We start from the raw sequence: 20,193 nt of genomic DNA on the forward strand, positions 1-20,193 counted from the left end.
TATTAAAAATTGTGATGTCGAGAACATTTCTCCTGATTCGCTAAATCGTAAATTTTGATATTTGTCTGTATTCGAGCTTTATTTTGATGCATAGAGACACAATAAGAACATTGCCGCGCATGCAAATGGTCGAAATATGTACACTGGCAATGAAATATCCCTTGAAAGAAATATGCCAGTATATTTTAGAAGTGTAATGCTACCGCATCAGTGATGGCGCTATACTGTAGTGGTAGCGCTGTGGGTATGATATGCGTTTCTGTTCAATTGCAACTACCAACTTACACGTCAACCTTGTTGAAGAACTGAACAAATTGAACAGTTTTATTTTTCATATAACCAAAAAAATCTCGAATCAATAACAACATACAGAAAAGAGTTCGTAGCTAAGCATTTCCGAAATAAAAGAAATGAGAAATGTATTATTATACCAGTTGAACTCTATCTGCATTGAATCATTTTATTACATCTAGAAACAACATACATGTAACATCAGCATGTGGAATTTTCCTGGCCGCGACTGTAAAATGACAGAAACTCAATTTTTACATTTTCTTTTTCAAATATTTCCAGAAAATATATTAATACTTCTTAAAATATTTTTTTTTCTTTGTTAAATAGAAAGGAATCAATCGACTTATCTGCCTAATTAATGACCAAGTATTCACGTGCACCAAACTAATAATACAATTAAGTGTCACAACCTTCCATTTCGCTATTATTTTCAAGTACTTCTCCATATTCATCATGATTAGAATCGTCTCATATCTTAAAGCGTTTCTTGATTTGATAGTGACTGACTCAAAAGTTTTGTTTCATTTAGAATGTGATATTCAGTTTTATGGCCTATTTTTTTGATTAGTGAACAAATGAAGCCCTTTTTGAATGACGCATTTTTGAAGGAAGATGTTTTCTTGTAGGACTTGCCTTCAGTGGGATGATTGTGTTCATTTGAATTAATCCCTTCGGAGAAAAAGTCTTGGTAACATATTGTTCTTCTTTTAAATTGTTAGGAGAGATCTGATTTTCCCTTTTCGCGTGAGACTTCCCGTCTGCAACGGAGAAACAGTGTCTATATGATACCTGAATATATAAATGTTTTATAGTGAGATTAAAAACTTAGTCATTCAGTCATCAGTCACACACATGCTTCACTAAAATTCTAGAATGACTTTACGACATTAAATTTAAAAATCCCTGTAATTATACCTTATTTGTCATGAATAAAACTATCTATTTGTAGTAAGACGTTTTAACTCTAAGCGTCTGCATCAGTGCCACCACTACTGCATAGCGCCATCACTGATGCGAAAGCGCCACCGCTTTTAAAAATGCTGATGTATTTCTGTTACGGATGATTTTATTAATACTAATGTATGTCTGTGTGAGGATCATACACATTTAGACCATTTGCATGCGCGATAATGTTCATATAATGTGTATATGCATTGAAATTTAGTTGGAATACATACAGATATCAAAATTTACAAACGTCGGAATCAGGAGAAAAGCTCTTGACACAATTTACATACTATCTTAATGAAATTACAGTCAACCTATTGTACAAATGTTCTTACGCGGCACTACATTCCCCGATTTTCTATATAAGTTAATAAATATATCAACGAAAATATAACGTAAAATATAAATTTTACTGAACTGTTTACATTCTGAAACCGGTGATAGCTGCACCACGCTAACGTTGATAGCTCTTTTTCTTATCACCACATTTTGGTGGCGGCGCTAGGGTTTAGTAGCTGTGTAATGGAAACATTCCTATGAACTCATTAAAGATTTAAAGAAAGATATCAATAAATATTTAAAGATTTATTGACATCCGGTTGAAATGCAATAGCTTAGTAAATAATCATTTGACTCGCATGATTTGCCATTGTCGGGGACACATAGGTGACACTATGAAATTATGGAGTCTTATAGTAGACTATTATGGGATGACATTTTCCCAACAATTTGCCTTACAAAAGATAAGAGGTAAGGGTAGATTTCTCGGAAGCACAGAGCACCAAAAACACAGCCACAGAGTCACGCATTTGCATAGTAGGCCCACAACAACAAGAAGTTGTAATGGAAAAATATTTCAGACGGGTTGCTTCAAACATCCAACAAGTACGTATTAATGCTAAATATAGATGGAGGAGAAGGAAATGGTAAGGGGGAAATTTGGGTCGCGAGGCTGTGGGAAGGACCCGAAGGGGAAAGTTGAACAAGGACGAATATACAAAGGGAATGCCACGTTCCTTAATAACAGTCACACTACAACGTACACCACGATAGCGCAGACACTCGTGTACCAAAGATAAACATACAACCACGACTAACTGAATAACATAGAGAAACGAACAAGCAACACATAAGGAAACAGTAGGGCACCGTTATAGACTCACAAGCATACAAACGCACACACACACAAGTAGAAAAACAATAGTGTACCGTCGTAGGATTCCGGCTTCCAAAACAAAGGGGAGTCACGAAAACTTACTAAAAGTAAAGGGGGAAGGGATACAAAAGTAGCGTAAATGCAAGTGAAACCTCATCAAAACAAGTTCAAATAATTCTGTTTGATCTTATTAATACTGACGTTAGAGCGGATATTTCCTAAAAGTAACAGAATTCTGAATATCCTGCATAAAGTTTAAAGGGGTTTAAGAAGGAGGTCGCAGCAATATAGGAACTATTCAAATGATAAAGTTTAATCGTTGTTGATTGAATAGAATTATACTTTGCTATATAAACTCCTGCAAAGTTTTACTTCCTCCTTCATGAGATTATTCTACCATAAGCAAAATCCTAGAGCTTCTCAAATATAGTCACCAGCGCAGTTGGCAGCTAATAAGCAACTTAGATCTTTCTCAAAGACGGGTATTCATAGGATATTACACAATCATCTACTATTACTGTCACAGCGCATCCCTCAGTGGTAACAGGGGTAAATTCATTTTAAACATAGTTGTTCGCCTCTTAAGAAATATGCACATATTGCTGTTTATTAAAAATATATAACATAAATAATTAACATAATACTTTCTAAAATGACTTGTTACCATTTGATTTCCCTTGCAATACAGTTGATCGCTGCAGATTGTATGTTTGAGATAGACAATAATACCACAGTCACACATACGGCGCGGATAGCTACGTTTAGCTACGGATAGAAACGTAGTAGTCCGTATCGATCCGTACCTGAGCCGTACGGAATGATACGGATAGATACGGGTTACTACTTAAAGGAACGTTTCAGGTTCGGACAGATACGGATCGATACGGATTACTACGTTTCTATCCGTGGCTAGACGTAGCTATCCGCGCCGTATGTATGACTGGGGTATAATGGAGAACCTGTTTAAACCTTAAAATACCCCAGTCACACATACGGCGAGGATAGCTACGTTTAGCCACGGATAGAAACGTAGTAATCCGTATCCATCCGTACCTGAGCCGTACCTCAAAGTAGTACTCCGTGTCGATCCGTATTAACACTTGGTCAAAACGTATTCAAGACTGATCCCAAACTTGCAAGTTTCTCCAACTTTTGAACATGCTCAAAAGTTTGAGCGATCCGTAGCCATTTGAGCGTAACTTAAAATTTAGTTCAACTTTGTTAAAACTTATTCATCCTTAGTTAAACGTACTAAACGTAGTTATCCGTACTGAAACGTACCTTGCCGTAGTTTGACATGACGTCAAAGATAATCGTAATGAAAACGTTGGCTATACGTGGCCTATTTATATGAAATTTACCGACCCGTAACCTTAATGCGAACGTAGTCATGCGTATTGATCCGGAGCTGAACGTAGTTATCAGAGGCTAACCGTACTTAAGCGTAGTTCAACGTAGTTCACAGCAGATTCGTCTACGCACTGTGCAAGTTTCCGGGCGCAGTAAAACGTAGTTAAACGTATTACGCCCTACCTATTCGTACTTATTCCAGTCCTTTATCTTTTTGTTCCCCGTTTCACACCATTTTTCCCGTACCAAGACGTACTGCACCGCCACAGATCAATCCCAGACCTCAACGCACGGACATATCCGTATTGTGTGACTGTAGCTAAAAAGTCAAATTTATCATTCCGTCAATATTGGGTTTTGGAATAAATAATGTAACTTACTTTAAAGTGTAATCGTTATATAGATATTCTGTTTGTAGGATGCCTCTTCAGTGGCTTATGCATCCATGTGTTTGGATTAAATGAGCCGCACCATGAGAAAAACCAACATAGTGTGTTTGCGACTAACATGGATCCAGACCAGCCTGCGCATCCACGCAGTCTGGTCAGGAGCCATGCTGTTCGCTTTCAAAGCCTTTTGCAATTTGAGAAACTACTAGCGAACAGTCTGGATACTTGCTAGTCGCAAATGCACAATATTGGTTTTCTCATGGCGCGGTTCAAAAGTGCATTATCCAAGATATTATTGTTCTGGTCTCTAGAGGTGGCGAAATGAAATCTGAAATTTTGAAATATCTTAAATTTCTTTATATTTTCTTTTATATCATAGATGCAAAAATGAAAGGAGTGTTAATTGTAATTTTAAAAACTTGTGTTGTCCAAGACGACATATATTCTATAAAATGACTTTTAAAGTAAACGGTCATTTTTTCGAATAAGCAAAATGTTCTGATTAAAACATTTCGGTTTCTTAAATGATCTACAATGAAGAGATATTATTATTAACATTCGTTGCCAATCAAATAATAGCGTTTTACAGTGGTTACGTATTAATATGTCATTCTTATTGCTTCTACCATTTCTGTAAAAAGAACTGAACATTGCAGGCGGCTACAAAACATTGAATATTTACGCGAGAACTAATTTATAATGTCTGTGAATTCTATAAGTAAGTCTATGTTCTTTGATAATCGTTTACTGGTATTATCTACTAACTATCCATTCTTAAAGTTCTGATTAGTTTCAGCCGTAGATTGATAATTTCAGATAGAGTCAAACATTATATTTGTTTTCCGTTTAATCGGCACATGTAAAATATATAATAAACAGTCTGGACAAATGAAAACATCAAAATCATGTTTTAAATGAATTTACAGATACCGATTGTTTCCTTATCCCTGAAACGGGGTCATGCGGGTCAGGACATAGTGTAATATAATTGAAAAAGTGTAGTTTAAACTGTTATTTTTTAAAAAAATGCGATATCATATGTTTATTTTTATACCACTATACTTATATGGAAAACCGGTTGACAGTTTACCATTTGTTAAATAAACATTCGCGACATACCTGTGTATAAATAGAGAACGATAACGAAAAAATTATCGGAAAAAAATCGATTATGTCTTTATTGGTAATTCAGGGTTTACTTCATGATAAATCGGGGTTTTCTTTATAGTCAATACGATTCAATAGTAGTACAACTATTTTGACACGGATAATGGTTTCGCTACCCGATTTCCTTTTTCTCAATAGTAACATTTAACATGTTATTGTTACAAATACCTTGCGAGAGTAGTATGTGAGTAATATTTAGTACAGAAAATACTGGGACAGGAGTTTATATATTCAGTAAGGTATATAATTTAAAAATCATATTTCACGACTGATGCTACTGCCGGGTTGCAGAAGAACTTCGTAATTATTACTCTTTTTATCATTATATTAATCTCTGATTCTGCAGAAGTATTTAATTTATTTTTTATAACAAAAGTTCCTATTTCAATGTCTTAATGCAAATCAAAAACCATTAAAGAACATACATTTATTAAAGTGGGTATCACTGTATATCAGCAAGCATGTAGCTGTAGAAGTATTTTACATGTTAGTTAGATGTACACAGTATGAAATCAATCATTCAAGCGTAACATTAATAAAAGGGACACTCCCAGACTAATGTTTATAATTTTATGACTGTCTCTACTACTGATATGAAAAGTATGTACATGTACCTTTAACTGACAATCATGTTGTATTTATAATAATAACACTATACGAATTTTGAAATGTTCGTCGTTATGAAATTACTCGAATATCTTTCTAATTCATCATGCTACCGCTCTTAATAGAACATTTAAAATACCAAATAGCTTTTGATTATTGTACAAATCAAACTAGATTAAACTATTTAACATTTTATTTTGATACAGTTTGACACATTAAACTTAATGAAATATTTAACCTGCTGCGTCAGGCTTTTCAAACTTACCAGCAACAGAATTCATCTTTAATATACAATTCAAAAATATTTTGCAAATAATTATTAATTGAAGTGTTGTTTTTCTTTTTTTATTGTTGTTGTTGTTGTTTGTTTTTTTTTTGTTGTTGTTTTTTTTCGGTTTGATATTGAGCAACATGATTATTTTAGTAACAAAATCAGAATAAACCCCACAAATCATAATGTACATGCAGTTAATGGGTTGAATTTGCCCCAGCGAAGCTTTTGCCTTTGACCGTTTCAAAGCGCTGCCCGACTGTGTTCCTTTATTTGTTTGTTTTGTCCTTGTCCGTTTGCGTTTGTGTGTTAGTCTTGTACACCTTTGTGTGCTGTTGGTTGCGGTTTGGAGAGGCTGTGTTTTTTTAGATCATGCTTTCCCTGTTGGTATATCCGTCCAAGTTGTCTTACAAAAATGTACCATTATCAAAGCGAAAACATACAAGCGATTAAAAGGGTAATAAAACAAATTTTGAGGATTGGCTGTCGTTTCACAACATGTACGCTCCTCTATTGAGGGGGAGCAATAACCTACACGTATCAGTTTTCGCAGAAGAACTTTATTAAACTCATACCTAGAGGTATTCGTATAAATTAAATTTTAAAATTATAACCACAAGTATACCCGATATCAGTCAGCCCGATGACACGCAATACATAATGTAAAAGGTGAGGTTTATTTATTTTAGATATTTTGTCATTTCTTTAGTATGTAAAACTACTATTTCATAATTATTTCAACAGTCGCAAAAATAACTTACATCGGCTGGCAGACGCTCAAATTATAAAATATATGCAGACTAATTAATTGTATGCTTACTAAATTCCTTTAAGAGGGAGATAGGAATATACGAAAAAATGAAGGAGTAGCTTATTTATCGAAAATGTAATAACAAGATATAATCATAGTTTTGAGATGATGTAATACGATTACATGTTAGTTAGATATACACGGTATGAAATCAATCATTCAAGCATTAACATTAACTGCGATCAGGTTAAAGTAAATATAGACGTTGCTGACCTATTTATAATGTTAACGACATAGTTAACTACGTTTTACGTCATGTAGTGCGGCTAATTACTAAAATTGAATCATTTTTATTTCTATCGGGGAAAACCCGATTAAAATACAATTGTCCGTATGTTTTATCATGTTATCTGTCATGTCCGAGTTATATCTAATTGTTTCAGTATCTACATTGTATCGCACAATATATGAATACAGCATCTGATAAATTCTGATAAAACAATGTGCTCATTTAACCGTTGACATTAGTAAGAAATGCCTTATATAATTCAATACGTAGGTTTATAAAATTCATGCATATAATTAATTGAAGTTGGTAGGTCCATTACTCACCGCTTTAATAGCTTTGGGTAATGTATAATCAACCATTGGATCTGGTGCCTGCTTTTTGATTACGTCTTTTGGCAGTTTCTGTGATATGCAGGCTCCATAACCATACATCCCCTTTCAAAATTCCAGTTTGTTTAGTTCTGCTCATTGTTTTATCGTTTATATCAAACCAATTATCTTAACTGGAGACCGTACGCTGCTTTTCCTCGAATTACACACTAGTGTATCATTGAAGGTTCCATGTGTATCGCCGTATGAACACTTCTGCGAGTGTCTCTAAATTTTTTTTTGATATTTGTAACATTTTGTAATATGTGTTTGTTGAGAACGACATGCTTTCTCAAACAGCGGCGCTTGTAGATTATTTCAAATTATAATGCTTGTGGATCATTTATAATGTAAGCTAACTGCCAAGGAGACTGTTTTTGTGACTATGTCTTTTGTAGGTCATTGAATACCATTTAAAAATCAAATACGAAATATTCATCACTTCAATGTTGGGAAAGGATAACTTTTAATAGCGACATAACAGTGTCATCTTAACTTAAATATTTCATGTTTCAATCGATCATTTGATTTTATAATATAGTTTCTCATATTTCTTTCAGAAACGTTTTCATGACTTTTATGCAATGGATGTTGAGAGACTTAAATAAAATATTGTATTGTATTGTATTGTATTGTATTGTATTGTATCGTATCGAATTGCATTGCATTGCATTGCATTGCATTGCATTGCATTGCATTGTATTGTATTGTATCGTATCGTATCGCATCGCATCGCATCGCATCGCATCGCATCGCATCGCATCGCATCGCATCGCATTGTATTGTATTGTATTGTATTGAATTGCATTGCATTGCATTGCATTGTATTGTATTGTATTGTATTGTATTGTATTGTAAAGAACGACCTACTTTCTTGAACAGTTGTGAGAAGAAATAACAGAACATGCAAGCTGTCATTTACAGTATATTCACCCAACAAAAATCGTAATCCAACCCCGAAGTAGTTTTAATACAAATAATAATATGCGTTTGGAAAATAAAATATCTTATACGAAATGGTCATCACTTCAATGTTGGAAAAGGATAACTTCTAATAGCGATATTACAGTGTCTTAACTTAAATATTTCATGTTTCAATTGACCATTTGATTTTATAATATTGTTTCTCATATTTCTTTTAGAAACGTTTTCATGATTTTTATGCATATGGATTTTGAGAGACTTAAATAAAATCTTGTATTGCATTGCATTGCATTGTACTGTATTGTAAAAAACGACCTACTTTCTTGAACAGCTGTGAGATAAAAAATAAAAGAACATGCAAGCTGTCATTTACAGTAACTTTACCCCACAAAAATCGTAATCCTCCCCCGAAGTAGTTTTAATACAAATAATGATATGCGTTTGGAAAATAAAATATACATTTCGGTTAGCACAGAAGAAATTGTAAAGATATTAGCTGTGATAGATAGATATTTAAATAAGATACTAAAAATTATCATTATTGGCGTGGTTCATGAATATATTTCAATTATTTTTCGCATTATTGCAGAAGCTGTATTTTTGTGCATTTTTGCTGTGTCCTTTGTCGTAGCAAATATTGTTAAACGATAGCTTAAGTATTTTTGTTGTTGTATTAAGATCAAGATTTTGCAGATGCAGACCTAAATACTAGGGTTAGAATTTTTTTCTTCTGAAGTATGTGTTCTTAGGTTAATATAAAATCATGAACTATTTAGTAACAAATGCTTTACTAAATGAAATCATTTCTCTATATATTTTTTCAACAAACTAAAATACTGCTAATTGTCATAACAGTAAAAATGGGTCGGAGCCTCAGTAGCTGTTGCACTCACCTGTGAAAATTTCTAGTTTTTACTACATCACCTTGGGGAATGCATGTATGATAAATGTGGACGTAATTGGTCTTTTCGTTCTTTAAAAGGCAAGGAAAGCCTGATAGTAAGTTAATTTTATACGAAAGGTAATCTCAAGCCTTTCATAACGCTGAAAGAATTTTTAAAATCGGGCCACTGTTTAAAAAGATATGGCAGTTTGAAATTTAAGAAAATGCTGAATATGGAGTCAGCCTTTTTAGTGTGTTTATGACGTCATAACACACTGCTGAATTTTCTATTTAGCAAAAAAAAACTTTTAGACAATTTTTAGACTTCAGACAAGTTGTTGAGTACATTGGTGTAATTGTACCTTAGATTTACTTTATTTTTTTTGTTTTGCTTTATTTATCTGTAACTTTTGCACTAATGTTAGAGCCTTTCTCAGAGGGTTTTTATTTACATTGTGTTGTTCAACTTGTTGAAGAAAGGATAAGTGCGAGGTTGGCATGCCCTAAACGCGTTTAAACCCCCAGTTTCCTTTATTTAGGTTACTGACCGTTGCAAGGCGGTGCCCCTATTTTCAACAGGTTGTTTTGTCTGTCTTGTATTGTGTGTTGCGTATGTTTTCTTGTTTGTTGTAAGCGTTTTTCCTCCGCCCCACTCCCACTTTTGCCCTCTCCTTTCCCTTGCATTTACGCTACTTTTTGCATCCCATCCCCTTTACTTTTAGTAAGTTTTCGTGGCTCCTCTTTATTTTGGCAGCCGAATCCCAAGACGGTACTTGATTGTTTTTTCCTACTTGTGTGGGTGCGTTTGTAAGCGTGTGAGTATATAACGGTGCCCTACTGTTTTCTTATGTGTTGCTTGTTCGTTTTTCAGTGTTATTCGGTTGATCGTCGTTGTGTGTTTGTCTTTGGTACATGAGTGTCTGCGCTATTGTGGTTTACGTTGTAGTGCAACTGTTTTTAAAGAACATGGCATTCCCTGGTATATTTGTCCTTGTTCAACTTTCCCCTTCGGATTCCTCCCCCACCCCCGACCCCATTTCGCCCCTTACCATTGTCATCCCCTTTATCAATATTTAGCTTATATTCATATGTACTTGTTGGATGTTTGAAGCAACCCGTCTGAAATATTTTTCCATTACAGCTTCTTTTTGTTGTGGGCCTACTATGTAAATTGGTGGCTCTGTGGCTGTGTTTTTTGGTGCTCTGTGTTTCCGAGAAATCTTCCCTTACCTATCATCTTTTTAAAACAGGTTAATTTCATATATTTTTTGAGTGTAATATGTAAAACATGGTAATTTCTTTCATTATAGCTGAAAAAAGTAGAGAAATTATTCTATAGAAATAATTAAATATAGTTCAAATAAGTATCTAAAATTTCAATAAATCTGCCATGTTGTTTTTGTTGCCATGGAAACAAAATGGCCGTCATATTGATCAAATTTTTAAATGCTCATAACTGTCCCATTGTTAAACCGATTTTAAAAATTCTTTCACTCCTTTAAATGATTTAAGAAATCCTAGAAGATGGAATTAACATGAGAACATCATTGCCTTTTCCTTTAAGAGTTAGATACAATCTTCATTTCTGGAAAGGAAAATAGATCATTCGGTGCTTATATTTACACTGTATATACTAGTATTCGTTATTCTTTGTATCCAGAAATAATGTCGATATTTGGATACAGTTTATTGAAAAGAAAGTTATTTTTCAAGGAAGAAAAGATTGGGGGGGTTTCACTGTTTTGTCTTTGTTTCAGTCAATTTAAAGTTGTCGCGCAGCAGCAATCATAATGAAATAAACCATACTCAGTTAAAATGCACCGATTAGACTTTTGCAAGAACAGAGAACTGAAACAAGAGATAAAACACATGAGCAAAGAAAGCCTAAGAAAAAGCGGAAAATGGACTATGAAGTTACTGATCAGTTTATTCCACAAGCCTCTCAGACAACAAGGCGAAACCCATTTATTTGTTATCCTGTGACAGAAACGTCTTCTTCACAGCTAATGGTACAATCGGAAAACGTATCATTTCCGACGCAAGTCAGCGAACAAGAAGGATCAAACTCAGATGAATTTGTTTTTACTAATGGTAGATCGATCAGGGTTGAACATGCCGCATGCCGCCAAACACCAAGAGATGTGCAATCGTCAAACGTTGGAGTAGGCTTTTTCAGTTATAAAAGGAATCAAGACCGCCGGCAAATATTACAGGAAAATTATGTTCCAAGTCATCATGGGGAACAAAATTTGTCTAGAAGGCCACCTAAGCCACCGAGGTATCTAGAATATACAGAATATGACAAAAGGCTGAAATCTTTTGCAAGGTGGTGGAAAAATCACCCAGATTCAATCACACTTTGTATTGCCGGCTTCTTTTATACAGGTAAGAAGAGTAAATTTATCACTTATTATGTGAATATGTGTAAAAATGCACGCTCAAAGAGAGGACACAGAAACGGAGCTGCAGTGGCCGAATGGATAAGGCACCTGCCACGCAATCGGGAGGTCGAAGGTTCGAGCCCTGTTAGAGGCGGGTCTTGTTACTGAAGAGAGACCGGTTGGTGAGCCGCCAGCTAGTTAAATAATGGTTACCGATTGCCTACCTGTCTGGTGCATGGCATTAAAAATAGGAATCGGGAAGTAATGCTGTTCAATGTATGTAGGTGCCTCATTGCCAACTTGGCCGGCCCTTTCAGTAGGGGTGACACTATAATAAACAAACACTTTACTTTACTTTTATTTATCCACAGCTTTGAAAGTTTGTATGTTCACTTGTAGTCGAAATATTGTCCTATCTTTCAGGATAATTCCTAAAATAACTGGTTTGTTCAGACCCCTTTTATTTACTTATCGCTTAGACTAAGTCACCATAATAAAAAAGTATTAAAGAAAACATACATTTAACAAAGTAAAAATGACAGTTAGCTTTTGCTTTTTATTGCATTTTCATTCGTTGATTTTCCTAGACAAAGAAGACCTCGTTCGTTGCTGTCACTGTGGTGTAGGACTCAAGGATTTCTCTGATGGTGACAACCCCTTGAATGAGCATGTTAAAAATTCTAGCGAGTGTCCTTACCTTCAAGAATACCTTGGCTCAGAGGGATTAGCAAATATTAAGGTAACTTCATGATGGTTATATTTTCTTATTACATTGTACAAATCCAGTCCATCTGCACGGCTTAAATAGGACAGGTAATTGACTTATATAAACGCCATTATGTTGTATCTTGGATACAACCATGATTTCTTTCAAACTGTCAAATATAAAAGAAAAACTCAAATACTCTTACATTTTGATTTGTATATAATGTAAAACATTTTTGTCAACCGGATGTTTCGAACTAAATCAGAAGTGATGCCTTGTGAAGTTCTTATATAGAGAAACAAAAAAAATATCCTGTAGAAATTTGTGAGACCTGAAATCTTCCACAATTATAATAATTGAGATACCACAATGAAATGATTTGATTGGTATCCATACTTTTGTTGAATGAATTTTAGTGTCAAAAGCAAACCAGAAGAGCTGGCTTATAGTTTTCAAAATCGTTGCTGAAGAATCAAACTAAAAGTCAAAGATAGGACAGGTTAATACATTTATCTATTTGCAGTACCTTTCCTATAGTCCTTACCAAGCCTTCAAAATTTAAACAAAATATGTCTTTTTCAGAGGCAGGTACAAACCAAAGACAGCCAGCTTAACCGAGAAGAGCCATCAGACAGTATGTCAAGGAGTAAACCATAAAATGAATTAATTGTCATCAGTTTAATTATTTGACCTGTTGATTTTATCATGAACAAGGATTATTAAAAAAAAAACTGTTATAAATAATTTGTACTGTACTTTCAACGTGAGAAATCCGTTATCATGTTAACATTGTATCATTGGTCAGTAAAATATTTTCAAAGACGTTAATTGGTTGACCAGTTCTGATTTGTTTATATTAACCGTTCGCACGTACCTTTGAATTTCAATCTAATTATGCGATATAAACCTTTCAAGCCGGATGAGATTATGCTGTATTAGGAACCTACAGATGCCATGAGGTTTGTTGTTATCAATCTTGAAATTGTTTAACTTCTTATTTACAAAAGCATTTCCTACCAGACATCCGGAGTATCAATCATATGAAGTAAGGCTATCATCATTTTCTCGATGGCCGCGAAGTTTGATGCAAAGACCAGAACAGCTTGCAGAAGCAGGAATGTACTATACAGGTTTAGAAGACAATGTAAGATGTTTTGCCTGCGATGGAGGACTCAGGAAGTGGGACCCTGAGGACGATCCGTGGATCGAACATTGTCGCTGGTTTCCGGAGTGTCCGTTTGTAAGGAAACAGAAAGGCGATCAGTATATTGGACTTGTACAAGCTACTAAGGCAATGGAACTCAAAGTATAATAAATTTATATTTTCGTTAGTTTTTTAATAGGTGCTAAACACAGTATTAAAATATGTTCACTGGAAACATCTGGGTCCGTATTCATAAAGCATCTTCAGTATAAGTATAAGAAATTGATTATTTACTTAAGTATTACTTAGGTTAGAAATTTATTTTACTTAAGTATATGTGTTATTCATAAAACAACTTAATAAGTAATTCTTGTTTTTTATTGTGGACGAAAACATTAAAAAACAACATTAAGTTCAGACATGCACAATTATGTTTTAAGAGATTTTATCTGAAAACAACACTTTAATCGTACTCACCACGCTATTTCATTTTCTGACTTAAGTCATTTCTTACGTATCTTAAGTTTTAGCTGTTTTATGACTAGAACTTAAGTTTTTACTTAGAAGTTGAAATCACCACAAATTTAAGTAAAATCTTAAACTTAAGTCAAAACTTATACTTAAGATACTTTATGAATACGGCCCCTGGTATTGATGTATATTAATCAATGAAGTATAATAGTCTTTGCAGTTTTTAAAAGAAACAGTACATGTAATACTAACCCATCTAAACGACCATTTTCAGTTTAAATATCCTGAACATATTATTTGACTTCAAGTTGCAAAAATAGATTACCTTATAAAATAATAGCTACAATCAAAAGAATATCTAAAAATCGTTCCCTTTTTCTCAAGAATAAGTTTTGTATAAAAATCAAATGTACATTTATATAAATATAAATTGTTCTGTAGTATCTCATTTCTTTGTTATCATTATAGCTTTGAAATTACTCGGAACTTTGAATGTTACAGGAAAAACTTGGTACCGAAGAGACAGCAACTCATTCCAGTCCAGGGAACGATATAATAGGTGAAGTGGAACGTCTTACACTAAAGGATCCTGAACTTAATGCTGTTGTTGACGAACATAGAGAGGCATGTCTAGAAATGGGATATTCAGAAAAAGACATCAATATTGCACTGAGGAAACTGGCAAAGGAAGGTAAAACGTGTAACTGTTTTCAAAACCTCAGAACTTACAATCTGTCAATGTTAACACAAATTGTTTAAACGGTGTAAATTGGATAGTTCTGCTAAAAGGACATACCAGAAGAAGTCCATGTATTGTATTAATTTATGATTAATTCAAAATATCTGTACTTTTAAAGGTAATGTCAGACCAACTATCGAAGACCTTCTCGATGTCATAGAGTCTGCAGAACAGATAGAGAGTGTAGCAAATGTTCATGGAAATGGTAAAATTGTGTTTTTGTTGCAAACAATAATCTATTGTAAGTTAAAAATGTATTGCCATCTGATCATGGTATTGCTATATATACATTGCATACGTCCTATGACTTTGTACTACAAACATTATTTATAAAGAAACTTTGGTGTAAATTGGTTTTATTATTTTCTATCTCCCTAAAATACTCTTCTATCAGACCTATGCGAATAACATGATTTGATTGTTCTTAATAACGGTATTAAGTTGTGCTTAATAAAGAAGACTGACACAGTTAACACTTAATATCTGATTATTTTACAGAGACGCCGATAGAAGAAAACGTTCGCTTGAAAAGCATGCTGTTCTGTATGACCTGCGGTGTTAATGCAGTGAATGCCTTGTTTCTTCCTTGCACCCATCATAGAATGTGTATGACTTGTGCCCAACAACTTACACAGTGTCCTGTATGTGACAGACATATCAGACAGAAAATTAAAACATATTTGGTTTAATTACTTGTAATCTAATAAAGATGTTGTTTTGTTATTAGGTTAACCCCATTCATAAAACACCGTGTTATCCCGAACACGTGATCGTTAGGTACACCGAAATGCGGAGGCTACTGCCTCACAGGACACAATCGAGCCCATCCATCTATTGTTGCCAATATGTAGGTATTCTGCAAACGAATTTGAAATTCATTTTTGTTGACATTTTTATAGATATGTATAAAATAATAGAAGATAATCATTAATTGCATTATTCATTTTACTCTATATAACGCAGATTACACAGGTACATTAAGATGCAGGAAACTAGTTTTCATAATATCAATGTATCAATCTCACATCTACATCGTATATTTTGGCATTAATTTGTCATTAGTTATGATTTTGTTACTAGCACTGGTTTAAAATGCCTGTCCATTATAATGGAATTAACGGATATGAAGAGGACATTTTACAATACAACATAATAACAGTTTGTGAATCAAGTCCCAATTTATTGTACTGTAGATGACGTGTATATACAAGGTACAATAACAATTGTATCATTCATTTTATGAACATGCCTTTGCTAGTGTTATATGTTTTGCCCGACTGTAGTGTTGCACTATTACTGTTTCGTTTTGGACAGGCTATATTTTAGGGAATGGGGTAAGACACTGTAAGATACGGTATGAACTGAAAATACGTTCTACAGAGTGGACGCAACAAAACACTTTCAAATTGAATTTCAAGCCATATTTGACAATTGATATTACCAACATATAACATTAACAACTTAAATGCAACAAGAACACAAAGATATTTTGAATGGATGAGGCTACCTAAAATAATTGTATTTATACATTGTATTTTCTATTTCAAACAAACAAACAACATAAATTTTCTGATCGGTAAAACTCATTATTACAACCTAAAACACTCCAAAAGCTTCAATAGTGTAAATTAAACTACATGTAATTACAATTAAAGTGACAATTAAAGCGCGCATTAAAACGTTTGCTAAAAAAGAAAATTACGAGTGTAACTTCCCCCTATGATTCACCACTGATACTAATAAAAATATTATCTGTTTGCCAATAAAAAATAAATATGAGAATACATGCGTTGTTCAAATCACTTTTTGAAACTCTTTATAGCAAGTCTAGTTTAAACATATTAGTATGTCATTTAAAAAGATCTTCGGATTTAAGATAAATTGTACAATTATTCATATGGTGTCATTTTTGAAAATACCTTTGTGTAAAGGCATTTGAAAAAATCAATAAAAAATCGAATAACTAAATATTTAAGGATTGGCATATGATCAGTTCTGTTCAAAGCATTGTACATTTTTCAAATATTATTGCCGATACCGGCTATATATTTTGCAGCCTTTTTTTATGTATACAAACTAATTCCATTAATCCATCATTCATATAATGTACAAATGAAATTTTGCTGAAGATCCGAATATTCATAAGAACAGCGTAAGATATGATCTTGCTCCATGTTGCAAACTGGACGGCAATCTGGTATTTCCTGGTACGTCTTTTTCTTACACGCCTTTTCCTGGTACGCCTGTCCAAATATTTGATCACAGTGCAACAGAGACCCCAGAAAGCTTATTGAATATATCTATCATGTAATTTACTATTGGAATTGACGAAATAGATAATAACAAAAACACAGTTAGAAATTAGTTTATCTTGGAATAGTAATATTGTTATTATATGTCTAAGCCATTCCATTATTTTCGTACGCTACCAGAGATTTTTTTAACAGAACATACATTTTATTTTGAATTAGGCATATACAGGTCATCTTAAAATACAAAAATATATACATGCATGAATACGAAAAATGGTAATACCTAGTATACTAAACATACCAGTAAATTTGTGAGAGTGCAATATTTCACATGTAACACTTATAATCTATATAACTATATACATGATAGCTAGGACGGTAAGATATACTACCCGGCGTTCAATATATTCGGTCTCATTTTGAAGGCTTTATTACAATATACAGCTAATCTGATTAACAATGACTTCCTTCCTAAATTAAGCAATTCTATGAATTTATACATTGTTTCCAACCAAATCTGATAGAAATCCATCGAGACGTTCACAAAAAGAGTTCGTTAAAAATAACATCCTAATTACACGATAGGTGACACCTACAGGTGTTCCAAGACCTGTATAGAAACAATTTGTTTCTAAAGTTCGGTGATAAGAATAGTTCCACCCGCATATGCCATCGCAGATCATTGTTCGTTACTTGCCATCGCAGATCAGTGTTGTCCTATTGAAATGTAACCAAAATGAACAGGTGATATAGTATAATCAAAAACTGGATTAGTTAAGGTCTCAAGCACAATGTCTGCCAGAAGGGGTTTGTTCAGTACCTCATTTACAACTTTTAACTCCTGCCATTTGAGGCTGCTTCATCAAAATTGTGTGTAAATCGTTCAGCTGAATGAGAAGAAGAATTTATTTATAGCTTTTTACAAGCAGATTGTACTGAAACAGAATTTAGCTTAAGCCGCTACTAGGGTGCATTAGGGTTGTTGCATACTCCATTACCTCTTATGAACACAATCAAACCGAGTCTGCTATTATATTGTTTCGTTGCGTTCTTCTTCCACAGTTGTCACAGTCTCCTAAGTTTTAAATGGTTACAACTACTACTTCTAGTCAGATTAGCTTACATTTTGTCCGTTCGTTCTGGCTGAGAATTTTTATGCCATTAAAATAAAATGTCTACAAAAAAAGGGCATCACTTTCCCCAAAGAAGTGTGAGGCTATAACTTATATTATTCTTAATTTCAACAACTACAAGGTGCTTTGAATGAAACGTAAATAATAAAGAAATAACACAGAAAAACGCTATAACGCTATATAAAATACTAGCTTAACCCTTAGCATGCTAGATAAATTGTCGTCTGCTGGAAATGTCGTCTGCTAAAATTGTAAAGTTCATTCAATTTGCTCCAAAATTGGAAGAAATATTGTCAGAGTAGCAAACAGCTTGGAACCTGATCAGACGCCGATTTAATCGGCGTCTGATCTGGTTCCAAGCTGTTTGCAAAGGCTGTTAAATTCGCCTGCAGCAGGCTAAGGGTTAAACCTCAAACACCAGCATTTGTATAGGTGGACCTTTTTGAATACGCGAATGATTCACAGGTAGTTGTTTACTACGAAACCAGTGTACTGTGACGAACGTTAATATACCCATGCAGTGGCCTCAATAAAGGATACATTTGCTCTCTGGATTTGCTTTACACTGTTTATTATCGTTCAAGTTGTCCGCATTTTCAGTCTTATTTGATGTCAAAAATGAACTTTTACTGGTTTCTTTTCACAACATTTCAGGTAAGTTAATACTTAAGTTAATGTGTTCTTTGTTATCATCTTTGCTAAAGCCATAGTTATAGGATAGCAAATGGAGTTTTCGTTTTATCGTAAATTTAGTTAACTAAAATTATGTTTGCTTCAATGTATCTTAAATCTGAAGCATTTCAGGTAAATATTTGGCAAAAGAAAGTGATCATATAAAAATGAACTGGCATTGTAACTACTCATTATAGTGTTCACACCATATTTTGAAAACTATGGAATCCGTCTAGGGTTTTTTGTAGCATTTTCACCTTCACAGCACTTGAAATGAATTGCGGTAAAAATACTCTTCGTTTTAATTATGGATTTATATTTCATGCTGTGAAATGAATGACAGAATACATATGTGTATGACTAGCAAATCTATGAATTGCGCTAGCGATCCAAAGGTACATGCAAATCATATTTTGCAATTCATTTCTCATGAACTCCGAAAAAAATAATTTCATTTTTTATATTTGCAATGTATTTTTTTTTTTTCATTTGTTAACAGGGTTTTTTTATTACATGCATTTGACTCCCGGTCATTCTGTTCTAAAGTGACATCATCAATATAACGTTCTCCTTGACTCAGTGGCACGTTATCAGCAAGATGTGGAGCCTTTCATTTTGCAGTTCATACAAAATGAGTGTAAAACTACAGCGGAAGAAATAGAGAGAATATAAATATTTGGCTGTTGCAAAATATGGGCATCGGCCTATTACAACACAGATTTTCATATTTTCATACCGTAATTAAGATCACTCAAACCGCATATTTATTTCTTTTCTATGTGTTTACATTTTCTTTAAGTTTTTCAAGTTTTGCATAAGATATGACGTCTTTTATATCTGATACTACACAATTGTAAGCTAAAAGCGATTATTGGAATAGGAAACACTTTTTATGGGCGAAAGACACGTGTCTGATGTGTAAGCGTGGCTATTCTTGAGCATTGCAATTGGCTGAGCAATATCCCATTTGTCATGTCAAGCTGTATACACGTACTCAACCACTTAACGCCAGTAATTGTCAATGTTTCCTCGTTTAAACAGATGGTTTATGCTAAATGAGTAAATAATATATTACAGCTATATGCGGCAACTACCGTTCCGGAACCAGTCACGAGTACAACGAAGGTTCCTAGGACAGACTTGACAGAGGAATTTAGTAAGACGATAATATTGTATAGAATCGAGTTTTTCTTTTGCTAAAATTTCTCCCTATGTAATACAATATTTCCTCAGTCCAATCGGGGCTTGGTGATGTTCATGTAAACTTCTTATTTCGCAACGTTGAAACTCAAAATATAT

The 20,193-nt window shown here is 33.8% G+C and overlaps 1 protein-coding gene across 10 annotated transcripts in view; it reads left to right on the forward strand.

Annotated features, from left to right (window-relative positions):
- LOC123551766 (baculoviral IAP repeat-containing protein 7-B-like) overlaps window positions 1-15,773 on the forward strand; it is a 36,766-nt gene extending 20,993 nt beyond the window's left edge. For 2 of the 10 annotated variants that reach the window (XM_045340932.2, XM_045340930.2), the window contains exons 3-8: window positions 12,365-12,516; window positions 13,066-13,129; window positions 13,491-13,789; window positions 14,600-14,789; window positions 14,956-15,042; window positions 15,336-15,773. In XM_045340932.2, coding sequence (XP_045196867.2) covers window positions 12,365-12,516; window positions 13,066-13,129; window positions 13,491-13,789; window positions 14,600-14,789; window positions 14,956-15,042; window positions 15,336-15,526 — 983 coding nt within the window. In that variant the 3' untranslated portion in view covers window positions 15,527-15,773. Of the gene's footprint in view, window positions 1-5,306; window positions 5,605-8,329; window positions 9,513-10,537; window positions 11,782-12,364; window positions 12,517-13,065; window positions 13,130-13,490; window positions 13,790-14,599; window positions 14,790-14,955; window positions 15,043-15,335 lie in introns of those variants that run through there. The other 8 variants (XM_045340935.2, XM_045340938.2, XM_045340936.2 and 5 more) reach the window with 8 other exon arrangements.
- The last annotated feature ends 4,420 nt before the right edge of the window (window positions 15,774-20,193 follow it).

Source organism: Mercenaria mercenaria, chromosome 4 (genome assembly GCF_021730395.1).
Source record: "Mercenaria mercenaria strain notata chromosome 4, MADL_Memer_1, whole genome shotgun sequence".
In the NCBI taxonomy this organism is placed as follows: domain Eukaryota; kingdom Metazoa; phylum Mollusca; class Bivalvia; order Venerida; family Veneridae; genus Mercenaria; species Mercenaria mercenaria.